Source organism: Falco biarmicus, chromosome 10 (genome assembly GCF_023638135.1).
Source record: "Falco biarmicus isolate bFalBia1 chromosome 10, bFalBia1.pri, whole genome shotgun sequence".
Lineage (NCBI taxonomy): Eukaryota > Metazoa > Chordata > Aves > Falconiformes > Falconidae > Falco > Falco biarmicus.
In genome coordinates this window covers 453,989-474,437 of record NC_079297.1, presented here as the reverse complement: position 1 = coordinate 474,437, position 20,449 = coordinate 453,989, and the positions used below count along the sequence as shown (strand labels likewise).

General features: G+C 49.4%; 1 protein-coding gene across 3 annotated transcripts in view; it reads right to left on the bottom strand.

The window, feature by feature from the left end:
- Nucleotides 1-10,752: 10,752 nt before the first annotated feature.
- Nucleotides 10,753-20,449, bottom strand: part of RALGAPB (Ral GTPase activating protein non-catalytic subunit beta) — a 65,476-nt gene continuing 55,779 nt past the window's right edge. For all 3 annotated transcript variants that reach the window (XM_056353604.1, XM_056353605.1, XM_056353607.1), the window contains 5 exons: nucleotides 20,172-20,308; nucleotides 19,273-19,381; nucleotides 17,343-17,421; nucleotides 16,626-16,774; nucleotides 10,753-14,945 (listed from right to left, as the gene is read on the bottom strand). In XM_056353604.1, coding sequence (XP_056209579.1) covers nucleotides 14,752-14,945; nucleotides 16,626-16,774; nucleotides 17,343-17,421; nucleotides 19,273-19,381; nucleotides 20,172-20,308 — 668 coding nt within the window. In that variant the 3' untranslated portion in view covers nucleotides 10,753-14,751. The remainder of the gene's footprint in view (nucleotides 14,946-16,625; nucleotides 16,775-17,342; nucleotides 17,422-19,272; nucleotides 19,382-20,171; nucleotides 20,309-20,449) is intronic.

Sequence of the window (20,449 nt, the reverse complement as noted above, 5' to 3'; positions counted from 1 at the left end):
TTTTGTAGCTCCTTGTGCTTCAGAGCTGCCAGCTCACAGGTGCTTCTAATCACCCCTCCAATTAATGAGTGAAAGGTGCTTAACAAGCTGCTCATCATTAGCCAGGTCCCTGAATATCCATCACCTGCCTCCCATGTGAGCTCTGCTCAGCCTGTGTGTGCAACTAAAGCAGAGCCACTGGCCATGACCACCCCTGAATGGAGACAACAGAAATAACTTCACAAATTCAAACTACACAGCCCTCAGCCCTTTAAACACTATTTCTCCCCTGGCACATTTGCTCTCACCAATGCCAACTGCTTTTGCTTCCAGGCAGGTTTCCTCACTATGCTTCTCTTTCCCCAGGCTCCTGTTGAGCACCCAGCATGACATGGGGTCTGCTGCCCACATGAGCTTCACCTGCTTTGCTTTACCACAAAAGTCCATTCATGTGACTTTTCCAGCCCTGGCTTTACTGTCAGTTTCCAGGCAAAGCTGGTTTGGCATCTGAGTCCCAGCACCTCCTTGTGTGGCTCTGTGGGATGATACCAGTGCTGCCCCTCAGGGCCCCCAGACCCTTTCATCCCTTTAGGTCTCTAGGGGTTATTCTCAGGGCTGGCCCAGTTGTCCTGCCTTTCCTTTTTTGTAGGCTGTGAAGCCAGCCAGGCCTGTGCTTTAAGGGTTTTCCATATGCTTGTACCCAGAAATGAGGGAACATTTGGGACCACCTAATACTAATGCCAGCTAATGCCACCCTCCTGGGACCCGGCTCTCACAGAAACTTTGGTAATGGAGACTCTAGCCCCTCCCCCATCATGACCGGGAAGATTTTTTTCCCAGTGTCTACCTTGAATTTCCCTGTGATAATTTAAGCCTCCTTCTCCTTCCATTATCTGACATGGGCAGATTAACCCTTTCCTTGTTGCAGGAATTATTTACATTCCTGAGGACTGGTGCTGCAGCCCCCTCTGCTCTCTCCTACCAATTAAGCAGTCCCACATCTTGTCAGTTTTTCTTGTTGGTCATGTTTTCCAGGTCTCTGACATCCTTCCCTAGATCCTCTCCAACTGGCCCAAAGGGCAATGTCCAGACAGAGCTGCCTTCTCCGGCATCTCCAACGCCCTCCTGGTTGTGCATCCTGGCATCATGTTTGCCCCTTTTTTGCTGTTGACCCCTTGGTCTGCTGTGATTTATGAGAATGTCAGGCCCTTCCCCCCAGAATTATTCCCTTCTTGCTCCCCATTTCTTGTTTATACAATAGCATGATTATGCTGGGATGCTGCTGGCCCTGTGCTGTGCTGCATGGTGTCCTGCTCCCCAAGCCTATCTGATTTGTCAGTGAGGGTGGCATGGAGGGAGATTTTGGGGTCAGGAGTCTGCCTTCCAACATAATTCCCACTCTTCCTATCTTCCTATTTTTTCTGCAAGTCCTGTATCCCATTATCTCACCTGCTGGCAGCTGCAGCCTGGAGGTGGTTATCTGAGCCGGGACCAGCACTCATTTTATAGCAGGGTTAGACTGAACATGATCTGCAGCTTGCTTCTGAGCTTCTTTTATGAATCTGTGTCAAAAGTCTTACAAACATCAAGACATACACACTGCACTTCCCATTCTTCTGTCAAAGCAGAAAATCAGATTGGGTTTGCCACAGTTTGCCCATGAGAAGTTGACATCTGTGGCTGCTCCGCCACGTACTGTCCTGGGGGGTCCTGCCACTGCTTTGCTGCTTGTCCTGGTGTTTCCCAGGGGACCAAAGCTGCACTGAGCACTGTTGTTTTCTCTTCTTTTTAAAGAGCCACACAGCATCACCCTTCTGCTGCTCCAGCCCCTCGCCCCCCCCTCCTACTGTTTCGGCCACAGCACTCCTGCTTTGGGCTCTCCTGCTGCCAGCTCTGCCTGCATCCACAGAGAGGGCAGCCAGGCCTGGCCTGCTTGCACCACTCAGTCTCTCCAAGCTCCCCAGCCATTCCCAGCAGAGCTGCTGCCCTTTCACAGGTGCTAATTGCATACCTCAGCTGATCCAGGCTGATGCACTGAGGCAGTGAATGCCTCCAGCACTGCAGCATCCCTATCAAGGTTTTCCCCTTCCCACCCTGCAGCATCAGCCCAGCTCTGCCCAGTCTCCTTCCTCCTCACATGCTCTCATTGCCTTGCTTGCTGGATCCTTTGTCATTTCCCTTTGGCCTTCCTGATTTTGCATTCCAAGCCGATGCATTTACATTCAAACCTGGCCACCTGCTTCCTGGCCACTCCCCAGCCACACAGTCCAAGGCTTATCGTATAGAGAGGGCATGGGATGCTCTTCAGCTTGCCATGGCCTTTGGCATGGCCTCTGGTAGCTTCCTTGCAGCCAGGCTGGTGAGATGCAGGTGGCAGAAATGGCCAGCAATGGGGGGTAGGAGACAGCTGGAGCATGGGACACTTGGGGTGTACAGGGGCAGGACAAGACCCAGCGGGCTCAGGGGACTTGGTGTAAGGACAAGACTCTCCCCATGAGGGTGGCCAGCCCAGGGCTCACAGAGGGTTGGGCTCTCTGTCTGTGAAGAAGTCTGAACTGTCCCTGAGCAAAGCCTCGAGCACCCTGATCTAACTGGCCCTGCTCAAAGCAGCATGTTAGACCAGGCATCCATGGAGGTACCTTTTCTTGGTCCCAAGCTCTGGCTCTTTCCCTCCATGAGACGAGGTGCTTCTTCATGTCTTGGCCACATTCACCCCGCATATTTTCCCCCACCCTCTGCACCCATACCCTTGGAAGTTAGAAGCAAAGCCAGAGCCTTTCTCTTGTGCTCACCTCTTCCCCCTCCCCAAAAAAATCACTTCTAATGCCTTCAGAGTGATTGCTCGACAGCCTGTCCCTGCTGTCCTGATTCCACACAGGCCGCTCAGGTAGGGACATTCTCTATCACCATCATGTTCCAGGCCTTGGGTGAGCATGACAATTGCTCAGAGAAAACCCCTTGGTGTGCAGCGGGGTGGCTGCAGCAGGGTGGCAGCTAGGTTCTCCTTGGATTGCAAACTGAATGTATACAGCCTTAATATACAAAGCAATACCTTCCTCCTTAATCCCCTGCCTGTCTTTCTAGAACAAGCTGCATCCTTCCATATTAATATTCCAGCCATGTAGCTGAGCCCACCAGGCCTTTGTTATGCCAATTAAATCATAATCTTGATCATGCATTAAGACTTTCAGCTCCTTTTGTTTATCCCTCCTGAGTGCCCCAATGGGGCAGGCATGTGGTGGGCTGACCCCCCCGTCCTCCTCTATGCCCAAGGGCTGCGCTGGAAATGCCACCTCCTGGGTCACCTGCAGCTCCTTCCAGCTGCAGATGTGGGACTGCAAACCCATCCATGTGCCAGAACCGGCCCCGGCCCAGTCCTGCGGGATGTGGGCAGCGCTGGGGCTAGCAAGGCTGGCACCCCTCCTTCCTCTATCACTGGTGCCAGGAGGTGGAGTGAGGGCGGCTGCGGAGGGGAAGCAGAAGGAGGTGAGCAGTGAGCCCTCAAGCTGGGCTGTCAGCATTGTCAGGCTCCACAGAGCAGCCCCCATATCACAGTGAGGGGCCAGCAGGAGGGACGAGGTCCCCCCAGGCCTCTTTGTGCTGGCTGCAGTCAGTAATGCTGCAAGGAAGGAGGGGTGGGGGGTGGGGGTGTGTGTGTCGGGGGATGTCTGTGTGTCTCTGTGCCTGTGTGTGTCTCTGTGTGTATCTGTGTGTCTGTGTCTGCATCTGTGTGTGTGTGTGTCTGTGTGTCTGTCCATGTGTATCTGTCTCTGTGTGTGTGCACGTGTGCATCTGTGTGTGTGTGTTTCTGTGTGTGTGCGTGTCTGTGTGTGTCTCTGTGTCTGTGTGTTTGTGTGTGTGTGCGCACACATGCCCATGGCAGGAGCATCCATCTCGCCCTGCAGCAGACCCAGCGCAGCACTGCCGTCGGGAAGAGCCAGGTTTGGGTTATTCTAACCCCAAGGCACTACTTGCGGATTTTAAGTATCTGGTGTAAATCCAAGCGCTGGACACGCTGCTCTGGGGCGCGAGCCCTCTCCCGGGGCTTCACGCTTTGCTGTCAACACCGCCGCCGCAGCCCGCCTGGAGCAGCCGCCAGCGGTGCGACGCTGCCAGCGCGGCCTGCGGAGCCGTGCCCGGCCCCTGGGGTCAGGTCTCACCGCCGGTGCCACCCCACCGCCCGGCCCCCGGGGTCAGGGGCTGCCCAGCTGCCGGCAGCAGCGGCAGGGGACATACCTGCGGGGGCCCGGTGTGCCCGGCACCCACGGGCGCGCTGCCCACCCCCGGCTGGCGCTGCCTGAGCGGAGCCGCTCAGCGGGGCTCCCGGGCCGAGGGAGGCGGCTCGGCTGTGCGCACACGGGGCCGGGGCAGCCCCGCCAGCCCCCCGGCCTGGGCAGCCCCCGCTGCCCAACCTCACTTGTGCTGCAGCGCCTTGACGAGAAGAAAAAAGCCGTCGGGACACACCGGCCCTCCGGGGGCCAGCCCGGAGCCCTGCGCGCCGCCCCGGGCCGCGGTTTCCTCAGCGTTCCGGGGGGTTCCTTCCCCCGCGGTCCCGGGGGCCGCCTGCGGCCGGGACCACGGGCGAGACGGGGGCTGGAGACCCCCAGAGGTCCCGTGAGCCACCCGGTGATCCTCTGAGCCGGGCGCTCCGGGGAAGATGAGCAGAGAAGAAACTCATAAAGGAATATTTTGAGGTCTCATGTTTTAGGGCAGCAATGCTGTGCTGGAGCCGAATGGTGTGTGACGGGGAAGTTACTACTGAAGGGAATAGCGATTTTGTTACAAACGGTGGTGAACCAGCAGAATTATTTAGCAGAAATTAATGGCACTGAATATTTCCAGCTCTCCACGTGGGCAATCTGCCTAAATGCTGCCTTCCGAGCAATTGCCTGTCCCCACCACCGGCTGAGGGGCTGGTTTGGCACCCATGGTGACCGATGCCTGGCATGGCACAGGACCCCGTAGGTCCTGCTGCAGGCAGTGCCCTGGAACAGCACCCCAAGACCACCAGGGCACCACCCAGCACTGTGCAGCCCCGGTGGGTGCATGGCATGGCCCTGGGACATCAGCTGTGTGTTGCTGATGGGGAAACTGAGTCAAGGAGCAGCCAGGCTGTCATCTCCTACCCACGCACCTGTCGTGAGGCTGAAGCTGCTGGCAGCATCTCTGTCGCCCCAGCAGTGGGAGGCTTGGAGTAATAGCCCCCTGGCCCAATCCCAATGCTCTGTGCTGGGAGTGCACGGGCATGGCCATGCTGAGGGCACAGCTGTGCTGAGGGGTCATTAAGTACCAGCCGCTGGGAAGAGCAACACCCTGAGTTGTAAGTGCAATATAACTTAGTTCATTACTGAGCCCGGTGCTGGCATCCTTCGTGGGCCTCATTCACCCGTTTTGTCCCCAACGGGGGGAACTCGTCCCAGGGGGACAGTGATGCGGTGCCATCACAGGGAGCACCAGTCCCAGAGGAGGGAGGGTGGGACGACAGGCTTTATTTCACCCAAAGCAGATAGTTGTGAGGGAGGAGGAAAACAGGGACAGGGCAAGGCAAAAGCAAACAAGAAAAACTTCAGACACATGTTTTTGGGGCAGGTTTCCAGCAGGACCAGTCAGGCAGGTGGGAAGGCATAGGGGCATGAGGAGCAGCCACCTCTAGAAAGTTTTCAGCAAGGACAAACTCCAGGTGAGCACGAGGGGGATCTGGGGGTGAGCTTTGGGGTGTCCCTTGTGCTCTTTCAGGCTGAGGGACCCTGAAGGAGGACCCAAACCTCAGCCCAAATTTGCAGCACATGTGGGAGAACACCCTGTGACACCATCTCCACAGTGCTCCCAGCCACCACTCTGCCCTGCTGCTCGCCAAAGGACACCCCGTGTTCCCTGTCCCCCTTGTCCTGGGTGACCCTGGTTCCTGCAGCTGTGTGGAGGGGGCTGGCATGTGGCAACCCAGTGAGCCAAAATTAGCTCATCAGCTGCTGGCCCCCCTCCAAACACTGATGGCTTTTATAGCCAGCATCTGGCTGCGAGCTAGGGCTTGTGCTGCCACAGGAGCAGTCATGGTGGTGCATCTCAGCAGTTTGCAGCCATGGCCCCCGCAGCACCATCCCCATGAGCGTATCCCAGGGTTCATCATCCCTGTCAGCACTGTTGTCCAAAAGGTGGGATCGTTCACCTGGGGTGTAAGTGCCAATCAACTCACAGAGCCGAGGTATTTCTTTATTACTGCTTTGCATGAAGGCAGGGGCGAGGTGGTGCTCCACAAAGCAAGCCCAAAACTCAGAGGAACAAGAATAATATTTACACAGGCTAGTTATACATATGTATTTTCCAAACCCTACTTTGGTGATTAGCTATGCACCATAGTTTTCTGTTGTCTGTATAGTTCTTGCTTTGATTTAAAGTTACAGTGTATTTTTAATTTACTACTCATGTCTGGGGGTGGGATATGAGTCTTTTAGTCCTGAATTGTGTTGGTGGTCGTGATGTCCCCCTGCCGCCGTTCCCTTTGCCTTAGTTACTTTCTGTTGATTTCTTGTCTTTGCTGCAGTTATCTGGCTGTTGGCACCTCCTGGGGTAGGATGTCCCCTTTATCAGGCTTGTAGTTCTCCCTCAAGGGCACAGGCATCAGTACAAAGTTACAGACACCTGACTAACCCAACTTCACCAAGCAGAAGAAAATCATTTCATGTTGGCCACAGTGAGATAACGCGGATTGAACGCATCGCTAGACATCAGCACTGTCCCCAGTCACAGTGGATGGCAGCTGGCAGGTGGCCACTGCCAAGGCATTTTTGTTGCCACCTGAGCTGCTGCAAGGAGCCAGTGCTGGCTGGGCCCGCAGCACCTCTGCTCTGCCCCGCCAGGGTTCATCACCCAAGGGGCCAGGCTGGGCCGCTGGCACGGCCGTTTTCTTTCCACCCATGACCTCTGTCTGTCTCCCTGAAGGGGAAACCCTCAGAGTGGTGGCTCTGCCGAAGGGGCAAGGTGGCATTTTCCCACCTGTCAGCCAGGGGACCCAGCCCTGGGTCCATGGGGAGGGGAGCCCACCTGGACGCTGGTGACAGAGGAGATGGGACAGAACAAAACCGGGGGCAGAAGACACAGCAGGTGCTGCACAGGGGTGCTGGGGAGCAGCCGGTGGGTCTCAGCATCCCCCGCCAGCTCCTGCCGCCCAGTGACCAGCTGGCTCTCGGAGCAGGAAAGCTCTTATGGAAGCAGGGGGACACGAGGCTCCCCGCCGCACTGACACTGCTGCCCTGCCGTGCCTGTGGCCAGTGTCAGGTCGGAAGGGTGTCTGCACAGCACCCACCTCGCACCCACCCAACTGCTCCCAGGCTCCAGGATGGTGCCAGGAGCTCGAGGGCCCCTGGGGAGAGGAGTCTGGGAGGGCAGCCCTCCTGCGCCCCCCTCCCCCCACCTGGGAGCCCCCTGACCTTCAGCAGCAGCCCTTGTGCTCCTGGCCCTCCCGCTGCCTCCAACACCCTCCTGCCTGCTGGCCGTCGCTGCAGTTAAAATAAATGGACAAAATAAACCTAATTTGGACCGTAACTGTATTTTCTTAATCTGAAAGGAAGAGTCCTGCAGTCAATAAGCAGCAGAGTCCCCAAGGGCTCTTGCTGCTGAGGAAGAATCGAGCCATCGCTATGCTAACAAGTATATTAGCTAATGAAAACAGTATTTAAAATAATCACAATATTTCTTTATTTGCATGTAAAGATGACATAATAAAAGATAATTAGCAGCATGTGAAGCAGTTCTACTACTCAATTTTCTCAGTTTAGCTAATTAATTATCTTAGTAAAATGCATCATTATGGCTAATTTTAGAAAATCTAGCAGCTGCAAGGTCATGGTGGGAACAATTTCAATTTGTAATTGGAAGAAACATGAAAGTGAGTCAGATAATCTTTTATTAGATAATACTAATAATGAATCACACAGACACGTATATTAAGTACTTTAAGAGGCAGAAAATGCACTGATTCATTTAATAATGTCATCAAATGTGCTTCCACCATGGGCTGTTGGGGGAGCATGAGGCACTTGGCCCTGCCTGAAAGGACACGGGCCCCGGCACGGGCTCAGGGAAGCCTCTGTCGGGCTGCGGGGGCTGGAGCACTTGGGGGGGGGCTGCCCCAGCTCCCCCCCAGCCGCCCCCAGCCCGTGGGCAGGAGAGTGCCCAGCCAGGGTGCCTCAGCAGACCACCCTCCTGGTGGGTCGGCCGTGGGGGCTGCCCTGGGCCCCTCTGCCTTACTGGCAGTGGAGCCCCCCAGGACTCGCCACGGCCCGTGCGTGGGGCCGTGGGCACTCGTGGCACTGCCGGGGGAAAGGCTGGCGCTGGTGGAGAACCGCGCCTGTGGGGCTGCTGGAGGTGGGCACGGCAGCACAGGGGGCCTCTGTGGGGGGAGTCAAAGCGCGGTGTGGGGCTGGGCCAGGACACGATGGGGAGGGGAGCAGAGGGCCCTTGTGCCAGTGCCCGTCACACCACTGTGCCAGCCCCATATCCCCAGCCCCTCTGGGACACCCCTGCTGCTGCTGGGGCTCTGCCCTGTGCCCGGGGAGCGGTTTCACCCCACAAAAGCCGCCTGTTTGCCCTGGAGCTGGTGAAGGTGGTGGCGATGCACTGCAGCCCTTCTGGTCCAGCTGGCACCGGCTCCAGGGGCAGCCCAGCAAGCCTTTTCCTCAGCTGCTGGGATGAACTGGCCCATCTCTGCCTTCCCCGGTGAAACCTTCGTAAAAAAGCCTGGTGTGAGCCCCAGAGCCATGGTATGTCGCCCCCATTGCCCCCCTGTCTGGGCTGCAGGCTGAGCTTGCCCCTGTCTGCGGGGCAGGTGTTTTTGACACAGCGCATATAATAAAGGGGAAAATATCACTACTCTTATGGAAAGCAGAAAGCAGGTTTAAACCTCACATGCGCCCAGGTGAGCCTCTGCCCAGCTCCACGCGGCCACAGCTGAGCCCCAGGTGCTGCCCAGCTTCTAGAACAGTGCTGGGAATGAGGGTTTTCCCCCAAAGCAGCATTCAAAGCCATGCTGTCGCCAGAGAGAGATCCCTGGGATGCTCCTGGTTGCTGTGGCAAGACACTGCCCTCCTCCACGATGCTGTGATGGGGCCTGTTGTCATGGCGATGACCCAACCCACAGCCCTGGGATGCCCTGCCAGTCTGGCCCGTGGACACTCCGGTTCACTGGCATAGCCCAGGGACATCCTGGCAGCACTGATGTGGCCCAGGGACACTCCAGTGGCACTGACATGGTCCAGGGATGCTCTGGCAGCACCAGCACAGCCCAGGGACACCCCATCAGCACCTGCGTGGCCTGGGAACACCTCAGGGAACACCCTGGGGCACCCACAGCCCAGGGATGCCCACGGCACCTGCACTGCCTGGGGGACGCCCTGTTGGCACCCCCTCACCGAAGCCGGTGTGCTGGAGGATGCCAGCAGTCACAGCCTAGCTCAGCTCCACCTTCAGCCTCTTACCCCTGCCCCTGACAGATGCATGCTCACTGCCAGCAGCCAAATAGTATTTTCTCAGCTTAAAGCAGTAACTAAATTACATTTCACCCTGGAAAATTATTTGTAATGCAACTTGCCTTCATTTGTGGTCAGAATTAGCCATGCTGTGGTGAGAAAAATGGGTGTATTTGGCATCAGTGTGCAGTGTTTCTCCTGCTTCTGCTTGGCATTTTTCTCGGAATTGAGTTGATGAAGAGGATGACTGAGGGTGCCAGGGGCAAGTCATCTGCCCCTCCGCTCACCTGGGCTGGGCAGGACATGGGGTCCAGGATGGCTGTGGGGTGCTGCTGACTGCTGTGTGCCCCCCACCATGGAGCAGCTCCCCTCAATTAACAGTGAATCAGAAATTAATTCTTATTTTTGGCTGTGGCGGAGCGTGAGACTGACTCTTTGGGCTGCTCTGCACCGCAGCCACTCCTGCCTCCACCCTGTATTTGTTGCTCTTGTTTGTACAGCAATTGCTTGCGTGGTGCCTGAGAAATGATGCCTGGGCACACTATGGCAGTTTCACGACTCTGTTTATTGCCTCGGCATCAAACACCTTCGGTGCATCAGAGGAGCTTTAATAAAAAAATGGTCACCCAAAGAGCTGCTTGGTCCTGCTCCCAGCCTGGCTCTCATGCCCCGAGGAAGCCGTGCACCGGAGGAGCCATGTGAGATGCCTCCGAGCTCCTGGGCTAGCTCGAAGCCGAGGTCTGGTCACCACCACACACTCACATAGCCTCCCTGCGCACACACCACCTCCTGTTCACACAGGCTCTGCTGATGAAAAGGCACCGTCAGCCTCAGGGCCTCAGGTGAGCGTTCCAGCTCCTTCAAACAGCTCAGCAGCGGCAGATCCTTCCCCAGCACCCTTCCTCCAAAGGGCCCTGGGCTGGGAGGATGCTCTCAGACCTCCACCAGCCCCTATTCCTGCCGGGAGTTCCCTCCAGACACCCCATGCCATCCCTCGGGGCGGCCATGCCGGGTGCCCCATCCCTGCGCTGCATTTCAGCTGCATGGCTTCGTACCAGCGATGTCCCCAGCGCCACGCGCAGGGTGCCAGCAGAGCTGGCCACGCAGCCAAGAGAGCCCGTGCCCAAGATTGGAAGCAGCGCACTTGAGCAAGTGGACATTTGCATTGCAGGAACATTAGGTCTCCCTTTAAAAGCTGCGTTTCCATGTTTTCATTCCCCCCACCGTCTATTTCCCTGGGAAACATCTCTAGTGGCTGATTATTTTCCAAAGTCTTTGCTTGAAATTTTAGAAATTGACAACTGCCAAGTTACTAGATAAGAATCTTTAAAATTTATTGGACTAATTGTGTTACATTCAATATTTGATGTGTTTCTCCTGGACAAAGAATTGGCATAAATACAAACAAGCCTTTGTGTGCCTTCCCTAAACAAATAAGAGATAAAGTACTAGAGACAAGGGAACATAGTTCACATCTTCATATTTACATTTCGCTTTTACTTTACAACTTAGCGCCAGGAATATTTACAGAAAATACAGTAAGAACAATAAGATCATGTCTTGGCAACATACAGAAATTCATACAAATTGTATATGATTTGAAGCACATGATATCTGGCATTCTCATTTCTAATTGCTCCTGCTAAAATCCACATGGAAAAGGTCTGTTTGCTTTCCAAGACATCACTCAATTACACAATCATTAAATCACATCAAATTTGTCTGTTAGATTGAAATTTAGTTCTCTTGTCTTTCTGGCCATGCAGAACCTTACGGGTAAGAAATGCAGTTACCTATGGAGAATCCAGCACTTATAGCCGGTTGAGCAGCTGCTCTTCCCTATGGCCTCATGCACACACTGCTATCCATCTAGATGTCTTACTATCCTTCCCATCTCTCATTTGCTGTAAGGCTATAATGCCTATTTTAGAAGTACCTTTAGAGAAAAATGCTTTTCTTTAGAAGAGTCTTTATTCAGGTACTAAAATTTCTGTAATTTCAACACTGTTTAATAAGGTGACAATGGTCCCTGCTCTTCCTGTGCCATTAAAAGTATGCCATCATTTAAAGCAGAATTATGAACCCAAACAGAAAGGTCTTATGAAAAGAGAAAGTCTCAGTTTAGTTATTATGCAACGTTTGCAACTCTGCTTTTGCAGTGCCACGTTACCTGCAGAGTCTACACTAATGTCACGCTACGCACAAAGCAAGTGGCCAATACTCATCACCTCTGATGAACTCAAACCCAAGCCACGCAAGTCATCAAGTTGAAAACTCAATACAGCAGTTTGTGATGAAAAAACAAAAAGTCTGGATTCTTGACTTACGTGTTCTTGCAATCACAACTGAAATACATCTCATTTTCTTTAACCTTTTTTTGGGGAAAAGCAGCTCAAGGCTGTACCCTGGACTAGCTAAAGCTATCAGTTTGGCCACCGACTTTGACAGGACAAGGATTTTATTCCCACATTGGTGTTTTACATTTTGTTATGAAGTCTGAGACCTCTCCGCACACAGAGGAAGGAGGGATGCTCCTTGCAGACACCTTCCACTGGCACAGGTCTGCCTAGGGTGCTTGCTGCCGCGACCAGCATCCAAACCAATGGGATGGCAATGCATTTCTGTAATCGCAACATTTTTATACTAAACTGCAACCTTTTGAAGGTTCACCTTTCCAGATAGCAAAACCCAACACTTATGTCCAGGTCATACCACTAGCGTGTAACAGATCAACCAGCCAGTTTTACAAACCAAGTTAAGCACGTATTAAATGCCTACTCCCCTGGTGGTGGGATCAGCAGCAGCAGCGCACACACAAGTTACCCTCTTTAAAGACTCCTGAAAACTGGCATTGCTTTCACCGTTGTTACTACTCAAGTGGGTGCCATACCCATGTTTTAGATAAACATGAAAACAGACCTAAGACTATTCTTCAGCCAAGCACAGGCCTTTTGTAAAAGTAAATTTTCAGGCAGTCCATTTGGCTACCTTGGACTTAGCAGAAAACATCCAGGGTTTCCCCAAATGTGCACGTCCTTACATTACTGACTGTACCCAAATGCCTGAAAGAAGTTTCTTTTGAAGCTCGTTACTATATAAACCAATGACTTTGCATGTAACATACACTTAGCTATGGTATGTGGGTTTTGTTGTTACGTTATTGAAGATGTGCAGACATCTGATTGCTCAGTATGTTTATTTGTTACACATGCATTCATCATGCCTTTTAAATCAGTGGACTAAAGTGTGTTTGGCCATTAATTAGATCCAATAGGTACATACAAAATGTGGGTAAATTTAGTGCCCGCGCATTGCATTAAATTGATACTGGCAAGAGTTTGGCAAAGGAATGAAGCTGTAAAAGTTCCCCTTCACAGCACTGCCCATATACACCAAATGCTGCCTTGCAGCTGCTCCTTCTATTTGCAGCCTGGGCATCATGCAAGCGAGGGCCAGCCATGATGCTTCCTTCTGCAGTAGTTTTCTTTATGTGGTTTTGTTTTTTCCACTTGTGATTCATCTGGATCAAAATCCAGAGTTCCTGAGTTGAGAGGCTAGTAGAGTGCCTGTCCCCTGCAACAAGCTCCTGTCACCTAAACCCCCTTTAGTTGACATCCTGAAAGTTCTTTCACATGTATTTTTAGGGGCCTGTGCTTCCCGTAACTCTTGTGAAAAACCACATGAAAAGATGAGCAGGGTAGGTCCTTGGCAGGTAAAAGTTGTAATGAAACAATTAAGACTGTTTCAGGTCAGAACTGTTGCAAAAAGTAACCCTGAAACGTCAAAACTAAATGACAGGTATTACTGCAATGCAATATTAGAAAGCTAATAAAAACACTTGGGAATAATGTGAGGAGCTCCCCAAACTCCTGCTCACACTCATACACTACCTGCTTACTGGAAGGAAAAGGACACGTGCTGCTGCCAGCAGTCACAAACTGCATCTACCCAGGAATGCCAGCGATGATTCATTACTGCAACACAAGTTAAGATTGCACGGGGAGCCTGAAAACGCTCCCAAGGCTGCCAGCGCCCACTGCAGCTTTTATATTCACAATATTAAATCTGTAGTTGTAAACATCTTTTCCCAGCACAACCTTCAAGTCCTGAAGACATGAAATCCACAGTCTGAAAATGAAAACTTCTGACCTAGGTGAAAGGGAACCACCGCTGCTCAGCATGAGAAAGCACAGTAGATACAAAACAATTTTACATTATAATTCCAGCGGGGTTTTCATGGAATTGCAAGTCAATGGGGGAAAAAGAAGAATTCTTGAATTTTCATTTAGAGTTGTTTTAGTCTGTTTAACAGGAGCTTCTGAAAAGTGTTGTAGAAGCTGCGAAAACTGCTTATGCTATAAATACCAGGCAGGAGGCAGCCCCAGAATCTCAGATTTCAATCCAATGGAAGGAAAGCAAGTGATGTTTATGGATGCTTTTTATGGAAACAGTGAGTAGGTGATGCAGACACTTCAAAATAAATTAAGTAGTTACATTAAAAAAAAAATAAAATCGAGCTACTAAACTTAAATGTGACATTTTGCAACAGACCTGAAAGTCATAACCTTGTTTTTATATAACCAAGAGCTCTTGTCTAGTAACAACTTATGCTGGAGAGTCAGGTAATTTCAGGTATTGTTTGTTAGTGTGACAAATCTCATAAGTAGATGGACTCACTCCCAGCCACAGAGGGAACTGTGAAATACAGCATCTTGGCTATGAATTTCATGACCTAGTGTTTCCAAGCAATTTTCCTCCTCTTGCTTTTGGTACACAAATTGGTTACAAGCAGTGAAGGATCTTCTGTTGAGCTCTGAAGGGGGCTGAAAATGTCTTTTAAGGTCTTGCAGGGACAGTTACTACTCTGAAAAAGACTCTCTCCTTAGAGAAGAGATCCTGCTCCCTTCTCCTTTAACATGTGGGTGTAGCAAGATGTCTGAAGGCAGGTTTGTTTGTATTTGGTTTTCCATCCTTATATGCAGAGATGGCTTTTTGATTGTTTTCCTCTCACACAACAAGACACTTAGAGTTCCTAATTAGTCTGCAATAGATGACTGAGTGAAGAGATTATGTTGCTAGCATCCAGGAAGACTGGAATTAAGTAATCTTTTGAGGGTAGGTGACTTAAGTCAATATCCCAACTGCAATGTTTTGGCTTCATTTCTCATTCCTCCCACACGGTATCTGCTGACTTGTGCTAGAATATGATTTCCTGAATTCCGGAGGGCTGAGGAAACTTGTTGTTATTAACTGTTTTCATTACTGTAGCCACCAAGCTCTGATCTAATTGTCCTGGAAGGATAGTGACCTAGGGGTTGCAGTTCTTGAGCCCAACCTCCTGGAAAAGTGAGGTATAAAATTCTGGCTCCAGCTGCCTGTTCCGGTATTTATTGACAATGTCTGCTATTTTCTGTTTTCGGCGGACATGTGGGGGGTTGTATGAATCACTTTCCAGCCTCTTTCTCCGACAAATATTTATTACTGTCTGCCTCACTAAAAAACCTGAAAAAGAAACAACATTTGAATCAAATTTAAATAAATCAAGTTTGCATGCCTTTGCTGGCTTCACAGCTAAAAACCATTTTGGGTTCTGTCCCATCTAGAAACCCAGGGCAGATGCTCAGCACCACCAGTCAAGAACTTTTCTCAGTGAGTAGCTGATAAGAGATTAACCATGGTCCTCAGGCCTGTAAGGACATTTTACTGTGAAAAACAAATAAAAAAAACCCGGACTAAGCCAGTGGTACCCTAAAGTGGCTGGAGGAGGAGGAAGATTTCTCTGCTTTACAGAGCCAAGCAACAGCCCACAACAGCACTATCAGGACCAAGAGGGGAAGGAATCCAGGGCAGCTAATTGCAGTGCTACAGCCCCAGGCCAAGCCACACAAGGACATGCAGATGGGTAGTGCCAGGGGAGCCTTGAGGACGAATAAAGTACCCATCAGTACTTTTTTCCAGTAGGACCTGTGGAGCTTTCCCCTTGGAACAGGCGATGTGGAAAGACTTTATGGGTTGTGGCTGGAAACAGGTTTCTCTTCCCCTCGCTGCTTTGCCATTGTTATTACCTCCCTGTAACTCACACTGCTGTATATGGCAGGGAGGAGGAAGGTTGGGAACCAAAGCAGTAACGTTTGGTCAAAGCTGGAAGTGAGCTTTATCTTATTTTACTCTGAAATGAAATTCAGATGCCTCTAATGAAGTAAGTGTCCATTAACCCCTTTGCTGTTTCACAAGCACTTTCTTAGAGGCAGAAACAGTGTCTTCCTCATTTAGAGGACTTCATTCCTGACTGCACACAAACATCTGCTAAATTTGAAGAAACAAATTTCATTATATTAATAGTCCTGATGTAGCTAAAAAAAACCAGAACACACACCTGATTCTTCTCCAGTACAAGCCATTGTCACCAGTTGAATTTAGAAATATTATTTAAAGGCCCAGTCTGGCTTTAATTTCCCCATCACTGAATTAAGCATGCAAAATTCAGAACCTGAAAGTCACCCACAACTGACCCCTACAACATTAGTTTTACAGTTATGTAAAAGTATCCTAAATGTTTGTTCATTCATTTTGCTCCGTCTTGTGAATTGCTCTCACTGGAGTGAGATTTCCAGTTATTGAAGCTACAGTAGCACAGATACCAAGACAAATCCATTAATCAATCCAGGAACACGACAGCGCACACGGACCCCTGTTAACACATGCCTGCATAGTAGGTTAAGTATTTTTGTTGAACTCATTAGAAAATCCTCAATTATTGTGGCTTTTAATCACTATCTGCCTTCTAAAACAGTCTAGAAATTCAGCAGTACCCCCTGGCAGTCAACTAGCACTAGCACCTTGGCTCTCAACGCTAAACATTACGGTCACGTTTCTGATCTCTCTTACCTAAATAATACGCATTTACCTTTTCCTTCCACCATTACTAGTTCCAACCCTTCGCTTCTTTCCTACTACAACTGCAGTGGAGCCCTGCTCTGCTGTCAGCCAAGTGCTGACCACCTGCTCCCTCTGCTGTTCCTGCTACCGCTGTTCTTGAAAAAAAGCATGTTTTTATTGTGTTCTGCCATGCCTAACAGTTTTTCCAATGAAAGATTGCAGACCATTTATTTTGCAGATATATTATTATTATGGAAAACAAAAAGATCAAGACATGAGTGTTCTTAGAAGTCTTCAGCTTACCAAGAGCTCTCCTACTGACTATCATTCCATCCACTAATGGGATAACCATGTTGAATTTCCCAGTTGCTCCTTGTAGTTTTATCCTGAATAAGCCAGTGTTTAAAGGATGGATGAAGATCACAGGAACTTCCTTCTCAGGAATGGCAGATCTTAAGGGAAAAACTGCAACTGTTAAATCAGTTTTATAGCACTGTTTTAATTAATCTATAAATTAAAAAGTAACCACTTCAAGTGTTAAAAGAATGTTACAAAAGGTCTTGTGGCTAAACCAGCAGGACTTCTGTGTGCATCCTCTGGATTTTAGGAGGATTGTATCAACTGTACTGTTTCTATGATTGTCCCCACAGAATGTGAGAGTTCTGCAGACAGGGCTTTAATGCTGCATACATGTTGTGAGCCTTCACTGCTTCACAGGGGAGTAAATCAGGAGGGAGGCTAATCACAGACTCACAGACTTTTAAAGATAAAACCTACACATTTTCTGTTCCTTATTTTACATTTAAACTGCAGTGATATGAAAAGCTCTTTCATTTTTTCAACAAAATAATTCACTGAGGAAACTCATCTATCTTTTTTTAACATGACTGCCTAGTGTTTTCAGCGTTGCCTGTGAAAGCTGAAGAAGGCAAATATCTCAGTCATGACTTCCTCTGAAGTGCAGCCTGAAATGTTGTTCACAAGAATCAAGAAAAATCATGAAAGTAAGAGCAGTCTTACCTCAGGGAAGTGCTACTATTGGCCATAGTTTCCACACCAGTGCTGGTCTCAGACACCAGATCAGGGAGGGGGAAGTTTTCTGCAAGAACAGGGTGCACTGAATAAGGTTTATCTACCCCAATTTTGAGGGTTTTTTTTTGTTGTTTTGTTTTTGCACAAAGAAATATTATTTATCATCAGTCAAAACCTGCAGTCCTCAAGCACCAATACAAGGAATGTTCTCGCACTGCTAGTGATGCAGTCTTTGTTTATAAGCTTAAGCATTCCTGGAGTGTACAGACACACCTCAGCCATCCTGTGCCCAACAGACTACGTAACAGGTCCCAGACCCTCAACTCTCTCAATCTCAAAGGAAAAAAAGTCTCCAAAGGAACAGCAAAAGCCAGAAGGTGGTGAAGTACATAATCATTAAAAGCTTTCAAATCATTATTCAACAGCATCTTCACCTTCCACAAGTAATCAGCCTCAAGAACAGTGCTGGGTATTTCAAACAATACTACCACTCACATCTACAGCTCCCTGGAGCCCTGCTCCAACAAATACAGCATGTTCATCAAATCCAAGCTCTGTAGATCTTCACCATAACCCACAACTCTACTGCCACGCGCTTGGTAACAAGCGACTGGATCATGAAGGTGCAGGAGGAGGAAGTAAGAACTTGGATCTCTGGAAGGGGATGTGGCTTTTTCCATTACCTTGGTTCACGGGCAGGAACTGAGAGAGGTTGAGAGTCATTCACAAAACTACTGCTCAGACAACAGGACAGTGCCTCTTCTAGAAGAAAGAGTGTAAGGCCCCAAACCACCTTTTGCCATCAGAGCTGGGATGCTAAGAGTACTACACAAAAGCTGGAGCTAGCAGAGGGAGAGCATGGGTGGCCATGGAAGTACACTGAGATGGAGCAAGGGGGCAGGCAATTGGCACAGGGGTGACAGCCTAGACTGCAGTGATAGTTTTTCCACTGTCCAGATTTGAAGGTGTACCAGAAGCATAAGGCAAAACCCAAGAACATAAGGAATGTAAGTCAAAGCCTCTGGGCTAGGAGCCACTTTCAGGAGCGCCCCTGACAAACCCAGCTGCCATGCTTACTGAGGCTCACAAACTCATTTCTACAGCTTCAGGCCCAGAGGTTTGGAAGATCTGCACGGCTGCTGAAAGAAGCAGCCAAGCAGAAACGTGCTCGTGTACAGCAACTGCTGCCTCTGCAGTGAGCTGGCTTTAGCTGCCATCCCAAGAAAGAAGTGGGTCAGGGACACCAGTTTGGGAACTGAACTGGCTAAGTGACTCCTGGAGGTAAGGGAAACACCCTCTGGGCCAATGTCTGAAAAAGGAAATGATGCTGCAGAGAGGAAATGCTAAACTAAGAAACATTAAATTGCACGAGGAGCAGGATGCTGCCGAAACAAAGGTGCAGAAAGGAAACTGGACTGCGTAGCATGAAACAAGACACCCCGAGCACAGAATAAACAAGCCCTTCTGCAAGACAGAACACAACAGTTTCAAAAGGTACCATCAAACCAAGAAGGATAATGATGCCTTCAGCACAGAAGCAGCAGGTGTCGTAGGTTGGTTTGTTTGTGTTTATTTTGTAAAGGAAGAACAACAGATCCACTCTGAGGAGACAGCAGCTGAAGGGAACTCAAAAACAGGGATGCACACTTGCCTTGTGTGTTAACCTTAAGAAGGTGGTGCATGATGGCATTTCACATGTACTGCCAGAGCTAAAAATCTCCAGTCCTATATGCCACTGATTCACGTACACCCCAAGGACCACCACTCAAATATTAAGAACTGTTTTAGAATCTTAATAGTGTCAGTTACAGACATCAATAAGGATTCAGCATTCTAGAAAGGAATGGAACAGTTTGTTCTCTGGTTCCTGCCCTGCTGTTCCTTCAGCGAACAATAAAAAAAAAAATAATCTACGCACCTATATCATCATAACGTTCTACCCAGACCACATACACTTTGGTTTCAGGTCCCATCGGTGGAATAGTCCGGCCCTGAGGCATCCTCTTGGATCTGGAAGTAGGACTGAGCTGTTTTGAACACAAAGGAAGAGCAGCGTTTGCAAACATCACAAGTCCAGTAACGCATCCAACAAACACTTCCAGGTTGCTCCTTAGTCTTTCAGATCTCAGACAGGTACAAGCTCTGCCAGCTATTGGGATGGGGCAGCTGTGGTGGAACTACCCACTGAGAAACAGTAATCTGGATCTCCACAATATTTACAGTAAACATAAATTAATATATCCAGTCTTAAAAAGCCTGATTAGTTTTTCTTAATGTTCCCAAAGATCCTAAATCAGTAAACTAAATACACATTTGGAAGTGAATTCTATCAAGAAATAAGCAGTTGTAAATCCTTCACTAAAGTTACAGCACTTAATGATTTTCTGCTTTGCTACCATACAAAACAACTTCACATCTGATACTTCAGACACAATTGACACATACTATTTTAAACTGGGTAGGTATGAAAAGTGTTCATGTCTATCCACCCTACATTTCCAAGCATGGATTCAGGTCTGTATTGCTTTGTATATACTGTGTATACTTTTTGCTGCATGCATTTCAAGATTTCAGTATGCAGAGTATAACTACCTCGCATGTTTAAGTTTTGTATTTAATTAATGTAATCTTGCAATCTCCTACTGCAGATGCAAATTCTGGCAGGACCAAAGCAGATGTTAAAAAGATTAATAGCTAAGAACAAGTATCTCCAAATGCTAGGAAACCAGATTATATACTATCAAAAAAACACTGTAGCATAGCCAGTGTGCTTCTTTGGGGGTGGGAAGCCATTATTCAATGCAAGTTTTGCCTTACCCGCTGGGAGACATTAAGATTGTCTGTATGATTGGGGAAGAGCTCAAGTGTCAGGGACTGCTGCTTCAATATTCCTGGCAGCAGGTCCATGTTGGAGTCACTTTCTTGGTCAGATACACTGCTTTCCAGTGAATCAGCTGTAAAACAGAAGAAAGGTGGGGTTTGTCTTTTCTTCTGCCAAAAAACTTAAGCTGTCATCACATGTAAGGTTTTGAAACTAAAAAACACTGTAAGGTTCTTGAAATTAAACATAAGGATTTACAGTCAAGTCAATACAG